Genomic DNA, 20429 nt, shown 5'->3' with positions numbered 1-20429 from the left:
CGCGTGTCGTCTCTGCGTTTTCCTAGGCAGCGTGCGTGGCAGATGCAAACCAGTTTTGCTCGAGACGCCTTTTTTTGTCGAGTTCTCCCCCCTCCCCCGCCTTCTTCCTTCTCTCTACTTCATTCTCTCTTCTTCGTTCTCTCTTCTTCGTTCTGTCTTCCTCTCCCGCCTCTCTTCTTCTTTCCTCTCTGCCCCTCCGCCGTCTTCTCACCCTCTCCCCCTTCTTTTCTCTCCCCCCTCTTTTCTCTTCTTCTCGCTTCTTCTTGGTACAATGTCGGCAGTTTCTTTGCCTGGAAGCGCGAATTCTCCGCAGTCTCTGCGAGAGGCCGGCCGTTCCCAGGAGATGGCCGACACCCACCCTCAGAGCCTGTCAGCCCCGCGCCCCGTGCGCGAGGCAGGGTCCGGGTCGTCTCTGGGAGCCACGGCCGGCTCCGCCGCTCCGACTATTAGCCGAGGGTCTCTGGCCCCTTCTTCGTCTGGCGCGTCTTCGGCCTCTTTCTCCACAGTCCTCGGCAGAGCCGTCAAGCCTGCGACGCCCACAGGCCTCGGGGCGCCTGCACGCACGGCGCCAGGCTCAGGGCTCGGCGGGTTGTCGCGAGGAGAGAGATCGGTTTCTTCCTCCTCTTCCGCGTCGTCCTCCTCTTCCGCTTCTTCCGCAACGATGGGCGGGGGCACCCGGGACGGTGTCGGCGCCGAGGCGGCGCGACTGGCAACTGGACAAGAACTTTCCGGAAGAGTGCAAGATGAACGGAAGACCCGCGGGGAAGTCTGGGGATCTGTGGCTCTGTCTTCGCGGGGTTCAGCCCCGTTTCGGAATCTCCCGAATGCCACAAGGGGTGTTGAGCGCCGCGAGGCTGCGGGGAGCGGGAGCGGCCCTGAGCACGGAGACCAGAAGTCTGCTGAGGCCGGAGTGGATGCAGCGGAGCTCGAGCTGATGCGCTACCTCAAAGAGGGCGGGAAAACAGCACGCGTTCTCTTCATTTTCATCAACCCAACAAGTGGAGGAAACAAAGCTGCCGCGTTCACAGAGGCAAGTCTGCAAACACGAAAACGAACCTCTGTTGGTGACCCCTCTCTTTCTCTCTACATCTCGGTGTAGAGTTAGATGCACATGCATGCACTGGGAGGACGCGCACACGCGGGTCTCTGTGTTTGGCATTGGTAAAGTTTCGCCTCTGTGTCTCTGCGTTCTCTCGGTCTCCCTTCGCGAGCAGAGCTTTTTTTGTCGATGTCTGTTTCACGTAGAGAATTCTGGCGTTAGGTAGCGACGCTTGCCGTTTGTGTGGCTCTGGAGCAGAGTTCTTGACAACGGAAGAGCTGTCGGCGCCGTTTGGACACAAACAATTCTGGAGGGGCCAAACGTTGTATCCCTTCTTCGCTTCTCTCGTGTGCCGTCGTGTGTTCTCTGTCTTTCGGCTGCTTTCCTTCCTGCATCGCTGACGCGTGCACCGCCGTCCTCTCGGGGAGGACTTTGCGGCTTCTTTCCCCGTCCCCCGTGCGCGTGGCGTGCGCCTCTCCTCTTTCTTCTCAGACTTTCCCTTTTCGAGTCTCTGTCCCTGCCACAGTTGCTTCTCGTCTGTGTCTCTCTGTTCTCCGCCCAGTCAGGGGTTTGTCGCCTGACGATGACCACTCCGGAGCCTTGTAACATTTACATTTTCGACATTCGGGAAGGCAGTTCCGGGAATAAGCCGGGGTTTCGCCTGCTGAAGGCGGCGACCGAAATCGCCTTCCCTGCGCCCGCGCAACGCCCGGAGAACCCGCCGCAGGCGAGGGCCGGGGCCCCGCTGCATGCGGGAGGAGACGGCGCGATACCTGAGGAAGAGAGACAAGAAAGCGGAGAGCCAGACGGCGTCCCGACCCGCGACGAGCGAGAGAAAGAGAGGGAGGAAGTTCCGGAAGACCGCGTCATCAGGGTCCTTGTGGCTGGAGGCGATGGAACGGTCATGTGGTGCGCGGCTGAGGCTCACGCGCACCATGTCAACCCGATGAAAATCGCGTTCGGCGTCATTCCGTATGGAACAGGTAAAGAGCAGAAGCGACAGAAACTCACCGATGCGTTCCGGCCGCAAGTCTGTTGAGGGGTCGGCCACCTCCCCCCGCGTACAAAGACCCGAGATATGTACCAACCTATATATATATATATATATATATTATGTATATGTATATATAATATGTATATGTCTATCTATATCTATGTATGTATCTATGTATGTATCTATGTATGTATCTATGTATGTATGTATCCGTATGTTGGGTTGTCGGTATGGACACACGTGTTCTGAATGTAACGATATAGAGACACTGGACATACGGGAGAGTGTGCAATCGTATCTGTATGCATACGTCTCCATATGTGCAGGCCAATGTTTCTGCAGGTATAGATACACATGTACATATACAGGGATATGCGTGCATGCGACGGTGTCTGGGCGGTCTTTTTTGTATGTGTTTTTTTGTGTAGGCAACGATTTTGCGAACGCCTTCGGATGGAAAGAACGGAGAGGCCTCCGCCCGTTCGATGTGGCCATGAAAACGTAAGCAGGGGAATCCGCTCGACGCTTCGCCTCAACATACACGCGAATCGCCAGAGACACTGCGGCTTTTTGGCCTGGAGCCTGTGCATGTGCATCGGATCCACATACACACATACGCATACACACATACGCATACACACCTGCAAACGTATGCGGAAGTGAACACGGATACCCTTGATGAACACACATCTCTGCCTGCTTATGCAGGGGCGACTGCTCCACGAGGGCACCTTTCGCGCCGCACCGATCGTCCCTGCCTCGCTGTTCGGTGGTCTTCTCACGAAGGCCTGTGTCGCTTTGTTTCCGCTGTCTTGTTCGTTTGTTATCTCCCTCTCGAGTGTTGCATCCTAGTTGCGAAGTCCGTTCTCGGTTTTGCGAACCCGTTTCAGACGGTTACAAGCGTACGACCAACGTGTTTAACATATATATATATATATATATGTGCAATACGTATGTAGGCATGAAGTGTATTCGGTGTACAGGCGTGCATACCTATATATATATATATATATGTATATGCTGTATGCGGGTGCTTGATAGGATGCGAGCGCTGCTGGTAAAGTGGAATCAAGCTCGCGTTGTCCATCACGATTTATGGAGCGTCTCTGTCGCTCTCAAGGGTGACGGGGAATTCACGAAAATCAACTCCGAGACACGAAAGAAGGTAATCGGAGCGTTTGGCTCTCTCCGTGGTTCTGTCACTTCTGCATTTCTTCTGTGAAAGACCACACCCCATGTCTCTGTGTCCCTAGCCAAAGAAGTATGTATGACTGCGTGCGTGTATGCGTAATCTGCACGGAGACCGATCAATGTGGATAACGACAAGCGCCAGCGTGGATTGACAAAGAGCGTGTCGCGCTTGTCTGTTGTCTTGCGTATATCGATGCAAGGCAGGAGGCTGCCCCCCCCGACAGAAACATGTCTCCGCACCCCCAGGTGGAGGTGTCTAGACTAGGCAATACTAGATGCCTAGACTAGGCAGCCTCGTGGGTTTCTCCGTGAAAGAAGCATCCTGAACGACCCCACGGCGGTTCCATGGATTCGTTTCCTTCCCTGTCGCGTTTCAGGCACAAGAGCGCGAATTGCTGGGAGACACGCTGCATGTTTGCTGCGTGTGAGGTTTCTTTCTGGTGGGTGTCTTTTTCCAGCAAGTTCTTGAAGACAGCGCAGGCAGACGCGTGGAGCAAATGTCCTTCGTGATGAGCAACTACTTCAGCATGGGCGTCGAGAGCCGCATCGGTCGCGGTTTCGATCGACACCGAAGGCAGTCGCAGCTGCTGAACAAAATGGTTCGTCTCTCAGCACCGGACAGCTTCCAAGACACCGCCACATTTTCATCCCAACGCGCAGATAGGTGGATTGATGGCGAGAGATAGATACAAAGAGACAGCTCGACAGCCGGAGAGAGATGTGGACGGATAAAGAGAGGCATACAGAGGTAAAGATGCAGATCGATATATATGTATATATATGTATGTATATGTATGTATATGTATATGTATAAAGCTTTGCAACAGCCTATGCAAGAGGCCCGGTTGCCTTCTAGCGGCTGCTGTAGGCATTTGACGGTTGGGCGGCGAGTGAGCGCGGCGGCCTAAAGGTGTGCGACCACGTTGCGGGATTATTTAGGAGTTCTCGTAGACAGCGCTCGCTGTGTGAGGGCGCTTTGTGCCTTTGTGCCTCTGCATTCGCGTCTGTGTGCCGTCTCTCAGACCTACGGCATGGAAGGAGTGAAGAAGGCGTGGTTCAAACGGACGCTGCCGATCGACCGCATCGTCGACGGCTTGGTCGAGATGCAAGGCGAGGCAGGCGAGCGCGTGGTTTTCCGAACCAAGGACAGCAGCCTGACGCAGGGACCGATCCTCAAGAGTGCGTGGAAAACCGGAAACCGAGCAGCCGAACCGACCATTCTCGCACCGCTCAGCCGGGCCCTGGAAATACACCTTGATGCCTAACAGTACCTGGCTCTGCGCATGCTTTTTGCATGCAGGCAGATTTACAGAATGGCATGCCTCCGGCAACCCGGCTCGGCATGTGTCTCTCACGTATACGTGTATATGTCGACAGAGAAGGAGACAGCAGAGAGGTCCAGATGAGATATGTTCAGGGGTGTGAACTTGCGTGGAGCCTCGACCTGACGAGCATCCCGCCAAGTGACCCACGTGCCTCACACGTGTTTTCTGCATGCATGCGCGTTCACAAAAAATTTGCACCCATATGCATAGATACACACAGTTCCGTATATCTGTGAATTTGTAAATGCGGATACGTATGTGACAAAAAGGTCTGAAGAGATCGCTTCGGACTGCAACGTATTTCGGACGCGTGTCTCGCTTTTCTGGTTTCGCGCAGAGTCGGTTTCTCTGGTGGCGCTGAACATTCCGAGCTTCAGTGCGGGAAACGACATCTGGGGTGCCTCCCACAGTATCGGAATTCTCGCCAAGTCGTCGACGCTCAAGCGCGAGATCGTGAGTGAAAGAAGAGCGCGAAAACCACTCGTCAGAGAGAAGTGACAGGCAGCGCGTATCCACATGCCTGCATATTTGTGCTTCAAGTTCATTCTCCAGCAGACGTGTGCAAAAACAAAGTCCAGAGATTCGCGCCGACGTCTATCTACGTGGATATGCATTAGCATGCATGCCGTGTGCGGAAAGGATGTACCTAACAAGCATATAAGTATATGTACAAGTATATATATATATATATATATATATATATATATATATTTCTTTGCTTCGTGAAGTAGGAAGACCGAGGTAGCCCGAGCAACCGCGCGGTGCCGTAAACGAAAGCGGAGTCGAACAGCCACTTCTCTTGGTTTTTCCGCCCTTCAAAACCCGGGGGGATTGACGGGTTTGTTCCTCTCCTTTGTCGAGTGTGTCTGGGCGAGTTGGGACTTTGAGTCTCTGGGGCGTCGCGTGTCAGCATGCGTTTGTTTTTTCGTTTGCGCGGGTGAAAATTTTGACAGAAAGAAATCATCGAGGAGAAGCAGCGGACAGGAGACGGCGAGCTGGAGTTCCTGTCTTTCCCCTCAGTCACATCGCTCGGCGTTGAGTTTGTAAGCCCCAGGCGCTGCGGTTTGCGTTTTTGGATCAAACCTCGACGCCCCGGTCACTTGTGTCGGCCGTCCACCGAGAGGCGACGTGTATCTCTCAAAGCGCAAATGTTTTGCGCTCTCTGGAGCAGTGTTTTGTCGAGCGTATGTCGCGTCAAAGAGGCTGCGCGCACTGTTTATAAGCACTGGAAGCGTGCCGGCGATGCTGCGATTCACCCATGCGCGCGAATGCACTCCGCATGATCGCGCGGCATTCTGCTCTGTCTCGGAAACACACCAGCGAGTTTGGTGTCTCGGCCGCGTGCCGAAGACCAGGCGCGCCTCTGGAAGGTGACCGCGTTTCCTAGGGCGCTGTTAAAGCATTGTGTGTTTGAGCGGGCAAAGTGTGAGTTGCGAGACTTGGAAAGCGTTCGCCCGAGGGGATGTAGACAGTTGGTTCGCGTCTGACGTTCTAGAAGGAGCGTCGAGAGCGCAAGGGGAAACCCCCGAGCCCCCGCGCGGCACTGGAAAACTCCACAAAAATGAAGCACATGGTGTGGCAGCGGCCTCGAGTGGAAGGCGGGGTGGGACTTGGTCATCTTAGGTTGTCTCTCGGAGAGTTGAGTGCGGGGGAGGGGGGGGAGGGCGGGGGGGACCGTTCCAGAGCACCCGCGGGGAGTGAAGAGTTTGAAAGGGCCTTCGGGGAGTGTTGCATGCACTCTGCCAGCGTTTTTGTCGCTGCGTCTCGCGGCGACACTTTCTCCTTCCAGCATCCCTCTCCACGGATCCTTTGGCGACGGCTGTTTTGTCCAGGCTTGTCACGGTCGAGCGCGAAGAATCAATCAAGGCCGCGGCCCCTGGAAGATTCTCTTCAAGGAGTTGCCTTCGGCTGACAAAGTCTACTTCCAGGTTGGCCTCCACTTGCCAGCAATGCCGCTGCTTGCTCAGCCCTGTGTTCCACGCATGCACTCGATTCCTTATCCACGGGCCAGCTGCATGCAGGCAGGCACGGGTCTCTCACAAGGACATGCGTGCGCGTCTTTCATCTGGGGGAGTGCAGGAAAAAAAGACACCTGGTTTGTGTTCTTTCGAGAAAGGGCGTCAGGTATATCTCTGGCGAAGTCGGCCTCTCTTGAGCTCTCGCCTTGTTTTTTCATCCTCCTTGGCGGGTATGCATTTGGTTCCCTGTTTTCTTCGCGCTCACGCCGGCGTCTAGGTTTCTGCCATCGTGCCGGTGGTGTGCGTCTTCGGGGTGTTCTTCTCTTCACGCCATTGACACACAGGCGCTTTGCCGCCTCTGTTTCTGCGCCTGGTGCCCAGGTTGACGGCGAGTTTTTCCAGATGACTCGTCCCGACCACGTGACGATCGAGCATAACCGCACAGTCCAAGTTCTGGCGGCACCGTGGGATAAGCACCTGCATGCGTGAAGCGAGGCGCAGGACGCGGGAGGTTCCGCGAGGAGTGCAAGAATGTGCTGCAAGTTGCTCCTTGGCGAAAACGGCCAGTCGAGAACGCGCGAAGGCCAAACGCGTTCCGCGCTGTCCCCCAACTGACGAGGCTGTCCTCTGTGGGCAGATGTGTGTGGTCCAGCGGATCCTGTCGAGTAGCTTGTCGCGATCCTGTTTGTACCCGTTTCTCCCTTTGTGAGTGCACGTGTGGTGAGGCACAACAGCTGGCGTCAAAGCGGCGCAAGGCCTACCCGTTTGCCAGGGCAGTTTGTTCCTGGACGCCAGAGCCGCAGCCGTGATTCGAATGTGTGCAGAACTTGTGGGACAGTGCATTGAGCTCGCACCCGGTGCACGCCAAAACAGGGGAAGGCGTGGCGTACCCGGTGCCTCACTGGTTTGTTAAAAAGATGCGGAAGCGCACCCCCACGCTTTCACGCAAGGGGGTTCACTCTCAGGGGTGAGGGACGTAGTGCTTCCACGGAGAATGCCCCTGACAGTCGGCAGGGCGGGAATTTTTGGACAACGTCTGTGAATGCTCTTTCTAAAAACCGTGAGCGTCGCCCGCCGGGGGTCCCAACTACACATGCAGATACTTTGTTCTTTCACCCTTTTTCATGGCCAAGGGCGTCCAATGCAACGTCTCGCCGAGACACCTACCTGCACAGGTATATATATATATATATATATATCTGTATGTACAGATAGGCTATATATGTATATTGTGGCAGCACATGTTAAGGCTATGTGTAGAAGCAAAAAAGGACACCTGAACAAGCTGAAAAGACTGCAAACCTAGAACTCGCCTTCACCCTCTCTGGCCCACGCAGGATGCATTTCGCCACACGCCATCTCGCGCGCTATCGGCAGAAGCGTCAGGTGCGCATGTTTGCCTTCTTTTTTCGTTGTGAATCGGTTATTTCCGAACGTTTGCACGTTGTCTTTCTTAGTCACTCGGAGGCGTTTTACTTCGCTCCATGTCACGAACACTCAGTGTCTTGCGGCCAGGCCTTCTCTGCGGGAGGTTTTCGAGTTTCAGCTGCCAACCACCGGCCGATCGTTTGTCCTTTTCCGGACCTGCCAGCTTTCGCAGTTAAAAAATTCAAGGCATGCATTCCACCGTGTCCGCCGTCTCTTTTTGACGCGTAAGTTGCAAAGACCGTCCTCGAGTCGTCTGAATCAGCCTGCTGAGACAAAACGCTTGCCGTGAGAGGGAACCAACCCGCCGCGAGCATTTCCTATAAACACAAACGAGTAGACGTCTCTTGGCTGTCGATGCCCACGTCTGTCGCGACGGTGGCGTCATAAGAAACGGAAATCCCCGACAAAACGTCAAAGACGCAGCGAGATGCCTGCGCTCGTGTTCCAGTCCCGGTGGAGAGACACCCTTTGAGTGTAGCCGCCCGGGCCTTTCCTCTCTCTAGTGAGGAACGCGACCACTTCTCAACCGCTCTCACACACTTTTGTGTTCACGCTTACCCCCCCCCCCCCCCCCCGCCCCGCGGTTCTATGCGGCCCCTGCGACAAGAGCACCGCGGCAACAGGCATCGTGTCGGTTCCTCTGACACCGTTCGTACGCCGCACGCCCGCGCTCGCTCCCAGCCCAGCCGCCGGTTTAGTATTCGGGCATGACCATGCCTTCGAGTTGAACGGCCAGCTGCTCATCCAGTTGCGCTTCTCGCCAGCCTTCTTCCGTTAACGGCGGGAGATCTTTCACTCGCCGCTTCAAGTTCATCGCATGCAAAGACGACTTGCAGTGTTGTCTGTAGTCTGCAGCTGCGTCAAACGCGAGATGGCAGGTGCGGCAAGCGAAGGCGCCGCCCCTCTGCGCCTGCTTCTCCTTCTTCCTGTGCACACCTGTCGCGTCTGGGGCACCGAACGTTGTGCGCTCTCTGCTCCCTGCCACGTGCGAAGACAACGAAGAGTGAACTTCTCGCTGGGCAGCGCTCGCTTGCACGCCAGCGCCACTCCGTCTTGTGTCTGGAGAAGCGGGGACGCCAAAACCTAGAGAGTCTGCACTGCACAGAGGAGACGCGCCCGACGCCTCGGCGTGGAATTCGGGATGTGAGAGAGAGACGACGTGCTCGCGCCCGTTGTGCAAAGTGTGTCTGTCGCCGCTGGCTTCGCTCTTTCGGCCTCTCTTCTCTTTCTTTCCTTTTCGCGTCGAGGGCTGCGGCTGACGGCCCAGGATGGGCGGGTCCTCTTCGCTAGATTCGTCCTCGTCGCTGGCCGAGGAACGGCTGGTTCCGCCACTCCGCATTTGGAGAGGTTCCGCGAGAGGATCTCGTCTCAGCCAGGCCATCGCAGCCGCCTCCCAGTCCTCTGGAGAGGCCGCGAGCTGTGTCCCTCGCGCAGTGGCCTCGAGTACATGCGGTAGGCAACTCGCCGCTTCTCGACTGTCGCCCATTTTGAGGGCGCGGGGGATCTGCACGTCCGCGCGTCGCTGAGACCTGTTCCCCGCCTTCTTCCGTCTCGCTTTCCCTTCCTCTTCGCCGTCTCGGAGTGCCCGGTCTCCGCATGCGTCGCCGTTTCCCTCCTCACTGGAGTCGCCTCCGCAGCCTCTGTTCCGCCTTGCTGCGTCGCGTCTCTTCTTCGCCTGCTCGCCCTTCGGCGAGAGACCTTGGCCTGCCTCGCCTTCCGCGTCCGCCTCCGTGCGCCGCCCCGTCCGTCTTCTCTCCCGCTCCTGGCCCGCTCGCGGTGCACAGTCGCTCGCCCCTTCGCCCGTCTCCCCTGCAGGCGTCTTCGAGCTACAGGCTCGCCAGTCAGGCTGACATGCTTGAATGCAGTTCGCCGCGAGGAGAACGAGACTGCCGCCGACGCTGTGCAACAGGGTGTCGAGCTCGCGATAGCAACTCGCGGGGCTGAGGAACACGACGCTGTAGGTCGCCTCCGAGCCTCGCTTGCCAGAGTCAACGCTCCGTTTCTGCGCGGAGACACAGCCTGAGTCCCCGGACGGCGTCTCTGCCTCACGGCCTCGCTCAAGGGCGCCTGGGGGGCGGCTCGCACGCGCTGTCCGTTCCTCGCGGTCGCCCGCGAACGTGTCTGCGTTCGAATGGTCGCCCATCGCCTCTTCGACGTCCCTACCGTCTCCCCCTTTGCCCCGCTGTCCTCGTCCGGCTGCTTGGCTCTGTGAGAATTCACGCCTTCTCGCGTCTCTCGCCCCCGTCGACTCCGCAGTCCCCCCGACCCCGTCCTCTGCTCTCTCTTCTCTCTCCCTTCTGTCTGGCGTCTCTGCGCTCTCTTCTTCTTCGCCGCCGCCTCGAAGAAGGCGCTCGTGTTCGACGACACCCCCGCACTGCTCGGTGACGAACTTGCAGACGCGCTCGCGGTGTTCCGCCGCACACTCGGCTTTCAGACGCATCATGCGGCGAGCAATGGCGTCGGGCCCCAGCTTTCTCTGCAAGAGGACCACCGCCTTCAGCGCCTGCGCCTTCGAGGCCACGCCGAGCTTCACTCCGAACCCCGCCTGCTTCAGCGCCGACGCCGCAGCCGTGCGCGTCAGGGGCAACCCTGTCCGCACATTCACGGTCATCTCAATCACCAAAGAAATCACGTCTTGCAACGCAGCTGCCAGCGCCGCTTGCCGCTCCTTCTCCGACACCTGCAGCTCACCTGGACAAAACCGGCCGCGAAAAACCAAACGAAATCGCCCGCAACACAGAGATCTCCACATGTCTACATGCATACAGCTGGGCTCACAAATATAGACATATATAGATAGATAGATAGATAGATAGATAGATAGATAGATAGATAGACACATATATGGATAGAAACGTGTGTATGCGTATCGGTTTTATGCTTGTGTTTAGAGAAAGACATCTGCACTCTGCATGAATACTTAGAGTGCAGCTGTGTGCCTTGAAGGGAAGTGCGGCGTATCTCGTTTTTTGTCCGACAGGGCGTCGAAGCATCCGGCGCGGCGACGCCGTGGATCCGCGAAGCCAAGCGCAGCAGGCCGGGAGGCAGCGCGTCTGCGGCTGCCGTCCTCTCGGACGCCGGTGACGGAGAGGACTTGCCTTTATCGAGGATGATCTTGCAGATTCGCTCCTGGTCCACGGTATTGAAGACGGCCAGGAGAGCGTCGCGTTTCGCAAATTCCCCTTTCGAGACATTGTGGAAGACTGCATTCGTCTGCAGTACCTGGTTGCGCAGGAGCATCACACTCGCCTTTCACTTTCTGTTTTACGGGAGAATTGGAATCGAACTTCGAGCGCGGAGGCAGGCGCGTGGCACAACCGTGCATGCACCCGCGGTCAACACACACATCGCCTGTTGTTCCCAAACTCGGGAAGCGACGGCGTCGACGTGTGTGCAGTGCAAGAAACCCCCAGGAATGCAACCGCGCGTCTCAGCCCCCACTTCGGTCCCGCCCCCTGCGCGTCGAAGTCGGGCAACAGTCGCAAGTCTTCGGAGCCGCACGAGATGCATGCACGGAGCTGTCAAACCTACAGTTCACATGCATGTGTAGAGATTTACCGTGCACAATATCTGGAGAGATACATGCACAGTATCTGGAGCGATACACGTAAACATATTAGTATCTCGCTACACAAACACAAAAGTGAATACAGATATTTTCCAAACGCACGTGAGCTCACCGGAACCACACGCTCGCTGTGGTAGAAACAAATGTGAGGGTGAACGAACTGACCGAGCTCGTTTCCAGAGAGATACAAAGGCACGACTTTAGATCGGGCGGTACAGAATAGTGCACCAGACACGCCTTGCCAAATTGAAACAGAGGACCGAAAACGTTTTCGCCAACCCGGCGGTCAACGCTTGCGTTTCATTCGGCCTCTTCACATCCACGTGACGACATCGACACACGCATATATACATATATACATATATATACATATATATATACATACACATATATATATATATATAAATACATATACATATATGCATATATATATATACATACAGATATATATATATATATATACAGACGCAGATTTTCTTTCTATAGCGCCTTCATATGTATATATATATATATATATACATCTTTGTAGAAGGCTCTAGGGGGCCGGGTAGGGCCGTGCGTTTTTTTTGACCGGGTTTGGAGCTACACGTTGGCAAGCAGAAAGGCAGGTGTCTTGGCGTGTGCGTAGGTCCGCGCTCGAGGCAGGGTATTGGTTACCTCTCGCAGATCGTCCTCGATTCCTGCAAAGAGCGAGGCACGAGGCCATAACGGCAGAGCACTCCGCACATTCAGCATTGGGCGTGCATGGGTCGGTTATGAGCAGAACAGGGCGCCCGGACGGCGCGCCGTCGCTCAGGCGATCGCTATTTACATCCGAGCAAGTCAGACCAACCTCCTCCAGTACCCCTGTGAAGAGACACAAGTGTCTCCTTAGCGCCTTCCCCCGCCCCTCCCCCGGACAACAGGCGGCTCTAGGCGGATGAACACAGCCCAAGGCAGACATGGGCGCACCTCACGCAGAGCTCTTTGCTTTTTAAATGCTCCTGCTGATGCATATATGTCTACATCTATCTATATCTATGCATACGCATTTATATATGTATATGTAAGGGATTGTCGACTGCAGTGACCGCACAGAAGTGCCTTGTCTAAATACTGGAATGTTGCTTCGGTTGTTGTTTGCGGTTGGTCTTCCGAGGCGACTTCTGGTTCCGGAGAAGTTCGAAAACGGAACAGCGTGTATACCTGCTCGCCAGTTGAGAACTTTGTTTTTGTAGCAGGCTACTTCGAAGCGGTGACCGTGTTGCCGCAAGCGCACAACCGCGACGTTTGTTAGGCGGACCTGCGTGACAGGTTGTTTGAGCGCCATGAGTGCGGAGTGGGGGCAGAGCTCAGATTTCTTCGAAACTTCTTGACGTTCTCTCTGCTCTGTTCCGAGGCTGTTGAGGCGAGAACCGCGGAACGGCCGAAGCAGCGCAGGTCACCCCGCGTCTCTCGTCTTCGCTCTTCACCCCTTTGCCGAGCCACGAAGAAGTGTGTGGCCGACCCGCGAAGGGAAAACGTCGCGGAAAAGGATTTTTCGAGCTCGCAGCCTCTCGAAGCTTCGCTGCCGAAGTGGAAAACGCGAGAAGGCAGAGAAATCGGAGTGAACCTGCGGATTCCGCCTCTTATTCTTCTCTCGCGAGCCTCGGAAGAAAACCGACGGGGAGAGATGCGGCCGGCCCTCGTGCTGTCCCGGAGCCTAGCTGGCCGATGTCCCTCGCTCCGAGGCGAGAAATACGCACCGGAGAGGAGGAGGAAACACAGTCGCGAGAGTCTCGCGCCGTGTCTCTGTTGTTTGCTGGCGATGGGAAGAGCAAAGAGGAACGAAGGACAAGGCGCGTGAAAAGGGAAATCGCAAAGCGCGGAGTCCCGGGGCTGACGCCTGAACTGGAGAACTGCCTGTGGAGGGACACCAGCGAGGAGTGGAGACGCGTGGGAGGGGTTTCCGAAATTGAGCCTTTTTGTCGTTGCGAACTGGGAAGCAGTTCCAGCTTCGAAGTCAAACGCCGGGTGTCTCCTGTCGCGCGCGCGGCGAGAACAGGACACAGCAAAGGAAATGGAGACCTCGCGGGCACGAGAAAGCGCGAGACGAAAGAGGGAGGGTCAAAGGAGAAGCCCAAAAAGGTTCCCCGAGATGCTTCAGGCAGCACAAACTGGAGACGGGACGCGCGTTCAGACGCTATCGCGGGGACAAACAGCGTTAACACCTTGGGCTGGGGAAGAGAAGCCTGGACGCTTGAGCGGCGATTCAAACAGAAAAGGAGACGCTTCCCACTCCACAAGACTGGGTGACACATATGAGGGTGAAAAGGAGGGAAATGGCTTAGAGCAACTGTTTTCTCGCAGACTGGAGAGACGCGGCAATTCCGAACGCTGCATGCACGCTGGCCACCCTGTCGCGAGAAAAAGGAGACGTTGAACGACGAAGACACTAGGAAAAGCGCTGCGGAAAAGCGGAGATCAGTGGTTGGCGACTCCCCAAAGAGAAAGGCACACTGGCGTCTAGAAACGAAGGGAAGATTCGCCGCCAGGAGGCGCCTTTTGTGCCACGCTGTCTTCGCTCCGACCAACCCAACGCGAAGAGAGGACTCACGGCGGGGTCAGCAGCAGGTCAGGCGGGATATGCAGCTTGATGACGCGAATCCGGCGCTGCACATAGCTCAAAGCGAATGCAGACACAATAGCGGACCTACCGGACACGAAATGCGACTCCAGTTGTGAGATGTAGACAGCCGGACTACACGGATCGGATTCGGGGACTGGTCCTTGTGCCCGTCAACGAGCGGGGCTTCTTTGCTCCGTCGGAGGGAGAAGAACGTGGAAACTGGGACGTTTGCCTTTCTACCTTTCTGCATAAAACCGAGTTGACGCGTTCACGAACACTGTCCAAACCTGGAGTGCCCAAATGTCCACAGATGCACTGTATATTTGCCTATTGACCCAGATGCTCGGGACGCTCTGAGAACAGATCCGAACCCCTGGCGTCTGTTTCTTCCTCTAGCGAATAGTGTCACAAATGCAAACTTTACCGGCAGGCCGGTCCAGCTGGGAAGACAGCTGCTGGAGCAAATCCCCAGGACGCATACAGTTCTGGTGTGCGAACGGTCCAGCGGATTGCGATTGCACAGCGTCGGCTTTGAAATTTCTATCCAAGAGGACTGAGGCGCTCGGAACGGCCGTTCTGCCTTCATCTTGTCGCAAGCCTCAAAGAGTACCGAGATGTTGTGAATTAACGGTGGAAATGCAGCAAGCGGAGTGGATCACCGAGGACAGCCCACACTGCTCCGCATGCAAAACACTTTCGAATCAACGGCCTTAACCCCAGATCAGCCATCCTCTTCCCAAGTGCAATGACTCGTAGATAGGCATGCCTACGCCACCGCAGCAATACAGTCGTACCCATGCATACATTTTCATATACATGTTTATATACATACTTTCCTATTTGTATACAGGATATTTACATGCGGCAGGTCTCGCGGACACGTGGGGTTCGAACCTCCCACATCTGTATGTTGTCTCAAGCGATCGGCCCTAACTCTCCGTAGAAGGCTTCAGATGTCATTTTTGCCCGTTGTCTCTGCGAACGTTACAGAGCGCGCAAACGAAAGGGTTTCCTCTCTGAGGAAAAGACAGGCTACCCGTGTGTTCACACGCACCGGAGCAGTGCATGCAGGTGAGATAAGCTCAGACACCAGCAGCCGTTGAAGCGCCGTTGGACAGAGCCGCTCTCTGCGCGGCCTAGATGACGCTTCAGGGCGCGTCGGAAAGGACTCGATTTATAGGAACGACAATGACGTCGCGATTTTAGATCGGCTGGCACAGAATATCAACCTAACATCAACAAGAAACGCTGATTAACTAAGTTGAATGATGCAGGGTTGAACTGTGGGTTGGTTTCAACGCCCAAGGTGCCACGTGGAGAGAAGTCTGGCCTGATGGCGCAAGTCTGCTTCCATTCAGATTTTGCAAGATGAACAACGGCCGTTTCGACACGCATGCTCAATGAGTCGCGGCACGTGGAAACACCAAAAAGAGCATTTCGGGTTTAGCGCTTTCCCCCCCTTCCACACGGAAGAGCCCACTCTTCGTCCTGACTCCGATCTGCATCTCCGTTGCTGGGCAGATCAATCCGCATCGAAACATATTCATATATTCCTACGCACAGAGATATGCAGATGCAAAAACTGCTAGTATATTGCTGCATGTGTTAACACTCTAACGTTCGCGCCAGATTATGCTTCTCGACGTGCCGGAAAAGCAACCGAAGAGTCTACTGAGTCATTGTGCCCTGAACTGCAGAACGGAGTCCTCAGCGGAGGATGCATCGCTTTCCATTACTGCTGTTTCCTTCCTCGCACTTTGTTCTCCGCTGGCGTCTCTCCATGGCGCGCCTCGACGCGTCTCGAGACAAAGCTGTATCTCTGCTTATTCAAACAAGCCGCAGAAACTCACTCGAGAAAACGGCCGGCACTTGACGTGGCCAACTTCCCTGCTTCTTCGGTTTCAGCCCGGTTTCCCAAGGACGCGACCCCACTTTTCTCAGCATCCTTGGACACGCGTTCTTGAGTAAACAGCGCAACCGGCTGGGGTGGAGACAAAATCTCAGTAGACAGTATGCACGCCAGGGTCGAAGGAAACACCTTGTTCTCTAGATGAAGAAAGATACCTATTTAAACACGTATGTGGACAGTTGGATAAAAGCAAACGTCCCCAAATATATATATGGATAGATAGATAGATGTGTCGAGAGCTCCGCGTGCAGCCATCCCTCCGGGTAGGTGACCAGGGAAGGATTTACAGGTTCATCGGCTCGGAGACACGGGCAAGGGGACTCCAGGTCCACCGCAAGCAGGTACGTGCGAGGCGAGTCTCTCCTCGCCAAGTTCGCCGGCTGCCGATGCCGAGGGAGCACCGGGGGTGCGGCAGGCCAGAGATGCGCTGGGCACCTCCAAGGCGGCGCCCGGGCCTGGGCTGGAGCAGACAGTCTCCTCCGGCGCGCTTCGAGGAGGCGCTCCGCTGCCAGGAGTCGGAGACGGCTCAGGAAGAGGAGACGGGAGGGAGACAGAAGATGTAAGAGCGGGTGACGGAGACGAAGAAGGCAGAGGAGCGGACGAAGCACAACAGGGAGAAGGAGCGGAACTCCCGACGAAAGGCTTGGGTCTGCCGGCGTTTTCAGTCGAGGAAGTTTGTTGAAGATATTGACGTGTCGTCTCTTTGATATGACATGCCACCGCCCGAGTGTGGCGCACAGACCGGCGAGTTGAAGACGCGACGCCGTGCCGGAGCATCGCCTGGACAGCCTGAAGAAGAGGGTCTGCGGAGTTCGGCATCTCCTCCCAGATCTGGACCCGAGCGTTGCCGACGCGCCGACGCACCTGCGCGTCCAAGTCGCCAGCACCACAGAAAAAACTCATTCCTCTGTCCTCCGTCCACTGTGTTGCCTCCCCTTGCTCTTCTAAATGCCCCTCTTCTGCATGTCCCAGGATATGCATTTGAACCCCTGACGTACCCTCGAACGGCACCAAACTTCGAGGCCTCGCTGCCCCTCTGCCCGTCTATCTGTCGCATACACCCATATACATACACAGACATACATAGACATACATAGACATACATAGACATATAGATATATATATATATATATATATGTATACGTATATATGTATACGTATATATGTATGCACACAAATGCATATATATATATAGGTATATATATGTATATGCAAATGTGTGTGTACACGTAGGTGCGGGTGAGGCCACATGGGTGCTTGCACATGCAGCTTCGCATCTGCATGTGTGCCTCTGCATGTAAAGGAGAAAGCCGTAGACTCCTGGGAGTGGTGTGCACAGGCGTCTGTGTGTGTCCGTACTTTTCTCCATTTTCGCGTTTTCCCGGGTATAAGCAGGAGGCTTCCGAATCGCTTTAGGTCGCCCCCTGCGAGCGTCCGTCGCTCTTCCGCCTCGAGTCCCTGGCCTGCGCCGGGGGGGTTCGCCGCCGACTCTCCGGGGCTGGCATGCGCGCTCGGCGCGCCTCTGGACGCAGCGTCGCCGGGAGAAGTGGAAGAAGCCTGGGCTGCCTCGGCCGCAGCCAAGGCAGCGCGTTCGGCGCGCATGCGAGCCCACTGCGCTCTCGCGGGGATGAGAATTCGACCTCTCAAGCCTCGATTCGCCCGCTTGCCTCTGAGGCACAAAACGGCGGAGAAACGCAGAAAGGGGAACTATGTGAAGCAGGGATCCTCGGAATTCTCGGAGTCGCCCCGCGCAAGCAGGCAACCCGAGCGCCTCGGTGGGGGGGGGGGGGGGAGGGGGGACGGCCCACGACCGGCAGAGAGACACAGGCTCCAGAGAGAGAAATACCACGCAGGCTCGGCCTAATCTGTGGCGGTGAGCGGAACGGCGATAGAGAGAAGAGGCTACGGAGACAAGAGCAAAAAAAAATGTGACTGCATATCCCAAAAGACACAGAGATGCAGAGAACCCTACATGTCGACGGAAGATGTCCACCCACATATATAGAGATATAGATACAGATGTGGAAAGATATAGATATGGATAGATATAGATATGGATAAGAAGACACCATCGTTTTTGAGTTCTTGCGGGGCTGCCTCTTACCTTCCTCTGGGTCTGTGGGTCTGAGGAGGCGCGTGAATCGGCTCCGGCACAGCAAAGCCTCCGGCGCTCGCAGCGTCCACACCGGTTCCAGCAGTCGGTGCCTCAGGGGAGGTGCTGTGCGGAAGTTCCTGGCGTGGCGTCAGTCGCTCTCCAGAGGGCGGCGTCTCCGGGGCTGGTTGCATGTTCACGGCAGAGACGTGCACATTTTTTTCCGACAAACCAGCGACCGAGGGAGAAGGAGAGATCGGGAAGGACCACGAGACAGCGCTGACTACCGAGGAGACATCGCTGGAGTTTTCGGCGCGATCGAGGGGGGGGATGCCGTTCTCGAAGAAGTCGTTGCTTGCGTTCTTGTCTTCCCCAGCGGTGTCGCCTTCATCCAGGTTCTCGTCTTCCTCGCCGTTACCCTCGCTCACGCGCTCGTCAGCGTCTTCACACTCGCCGTTCAGCTCGGCCCCGCCGGCGCACGGGCCGTCGACGCTGGACGGCGAAAAGGCCATATCCGAAAGGCTCGGCAAGAGAAAAAAGAGGAATTCCGTGAAGAAGGAGAGGAAGCGGAAGAAGGCAAGAAAGTAATACGCGTCTCGGACGCTCGGTCGCAGGCGCTTCCTCGCTTAAAAAAAAGGGGGAAACGGCGATCCTGAACAGTGAGACAACAGACTTCGATGAGAAACTGGAGAGGATCCTTGGTCTTTCGCACTGTCCGTTTATTCTAGCACATCTGTGCAGGCGCCGGAGACGAGACCGCAGAGCAGAAGAAGAGCGTAGAACGGAGAGAAAGACGCGGCGCAAAAGAGGAGAAAGAGAAGAGAAGGGAAAGGGAAGGAAAGAGAAAAAAGATGCTGGCAGTGGCAAAGCGAAGGAGACGAAATGCGGCCGGTGAGACGGAGGAGATCGAGCGAAAAAAAAGCACACACGAGAGCAGAGAACAGGTGAAGGCGTAAGGAAAGGAGAAGACTGACAAACGGGATGAAGAAGAGAGAAAACACAGGAACAAGCAGGGGAAAGTCGATTTCCTGGGTGTCGAGGCAATATCAGCCGCAACAATGGGGGCCGTGTGCTTCCTTCGGCCCGTGTTTTACGCTTATCTGTTTCTGTACGACAGAAAAGAAGGAGTCTAGGGAACATGCAGAAACGCACAAAAAAGAGAGAGCTATTGCAAATGCATGAAGAGGATACGGTGTTTCTTCTTTGTCGCGCATGTGCCAAGTCGAAGAGAATTTCGATTCCGATTGCCTGGTCGTCTCTCGCTGCATGCACGCTCCTTCGCGGTCGCGATCGCGGTTCTGGATAGGCCACAGTTTGACGTTTCTGTAGTTTCCTGTTGGTTCTTCCACGTTAGAAGAATCCTCTTTTAACTGCGGAGGAACCGTCGTTTTCTTCCTCCTTCTCGTGCCTCTCATTACCCCATGATGTCGCCTCGCGTTGAGGTTCGTACACGTTTTTTCTTAGTCGCGGGGTGTTCGCTTCTGTCAGGCGACAGTTTGGGCTGGAGTTTTCGAGGTTGCTCCACAGAGCAAAGGTAGAGAAAACGAAGGTGACGAGAGTGGAACAGTTGGTGGCTTTTGCTGAAATCAGACACGCGCTGTTTGCGGAACTCACAGGCTGGCAGTGTCTCGACGGCTGCACATAGGGGCAGATGCACGTGGACGTGCCTACACATTTTAGATATCCCTCTGGGATGCGTTTTCTCTGCGTCTTATTTTCCAGCTGTGGTATTTCGAACTTTGTCGTCACGCTGTTTAACTGTGTGTGCGCTTCACATGGGGTACGCGTACATATATGAATACATATATATATATATATATATATACATCTACAGTTTTCAATCGTACAGCCGTGCACGAATCCGCTTCAGTGTGTGAAGAGTAAGGGACTGCATTTGCTTAGGCGAGCTCTGTAGGAACGCTTGTGGGCAAGGCATGTTTCGCCTGCATCCGTGATGGGTAATTCAAGAGCCCATTCTTTTTTCACCTCTGCAGAACGCCCGCCTCTTCTCCGGTGTCGACAAGCGTTTGTTCACGAGCGTCGCCTCGATTTCTGTATTCGAAGTGTTGCTCAGAGTCCAGGACAAAGCGCCTGTAACAAAGAATATGCCTTGCAGGATGCGCTCATTTGTCGGGTTTTGTGCAGATACATCTATTCCTGAAGTAATCGGCGGTGATTACACCTGTAGGTATATTAGGGACATGTGTGTATAGCATCGAAATATTATTTGAGTGTAAAGACTAGAAGGCCCACCTATGGCCGGAGGAGCATAAAGTTCACGTTCTTCACCCGAGAAAAACAGTAGGCATGTGTCCGTGCTCATCCTTTCCTCTGGGAA

At 55.4% G+C, this 20429-nt stretch overlaps 3 protein-coding genes across 3 annotated transcripts; 1 reads left to right on the top strand and 2 right to left on the bottom strand.

The window, feature by feature from the left end:
* Positions 1 to 271: 271 nt before the first annotated feature.
* NCLIV_022470 (putative diacylglycerol kinase) lies at positions 272 to 6996 on the top strand (the record flags this gene model as incomplete). The annotated part of the gene is made up of 10 exons (XM_003882441.1): positions 272 to 1060; positions 1602 to 2022; positions 2462 to 2534; positions 3097 to 3154; positions 3683 to 3823; positions 4247 to 4403; positions 4887 to 5002; positions 5503 to 5592; positions 6382 to 6477; positions 6889 to 6996. 10 exons carry the CDS (start codon positions 272 to 274, stop codon positions 6994 to 6996), a joined length of 2049 nt encoding a protein of 682 aa, XP_003882490.1.
* Positions 6997 to 8629: 1633 nt separating this feature from the next.
* NCLIV_0224 (zinc finger (C2H2 type) domain-containing protein) lies at positions 8630 to 12812 on the bottom strand (the record flags this gene model as incomplete). The annotated part of the gene is made up of 4 exons (XM_003882440.1): positions 8630 to 10626; positions 10914 to 11157; positions 12161 to 12183; positions 12689 to 12812. The coding sequence occupies 4 exons, from the start codon at positions 12810 to 12812 to the stop codon at positions 8630 to 8632; spliced, it is 2388 nt and encodes a 795-aa protein (XP_003882489.1).
* Positions 12813 to 16290: 3478 nt separating this feature from the next.
* Positions 16291 to 18603, bottom strand: NCLIV_022450 (conserved hypothetical protein; the record flags this gene model as incomplete). Its single annotated transcript, XM_003882439.1, has 3 exons — positions 16291 to 16863; positions 17359 to 17668; positions 18104 to 18603. The coding sequence occupies 3 exons, from the start codon at positions 18601 to 18603 to the stop codon at positions 16291 to 16293; spliced, it is 1383 nt and encodes a 460-aa protein (XP_003882488.1).
* Between the last annotated feature and the right edge of the window lie 1826 nt (positions 18604 to 20429).

The sequence above is a fragment of the Neospora caninum genome, chromosome VIIa (assembly GCF_000208865.1).
Source record: "Neospora caninum Liverpool complete genome, chromosome VIIa".
Classification (NCBI taxonomy): Eukaryota; Apicomplexa; class Conoidasida; order Eucoccidiorida; family Sarcocystidae; genus Neospora; species Neospora caninum.
The sequence above is the reverse complement of the archived record's forward strand: the minus strand, read 5'-3'. Positions and strand labels throughout refer to the sequence as shown.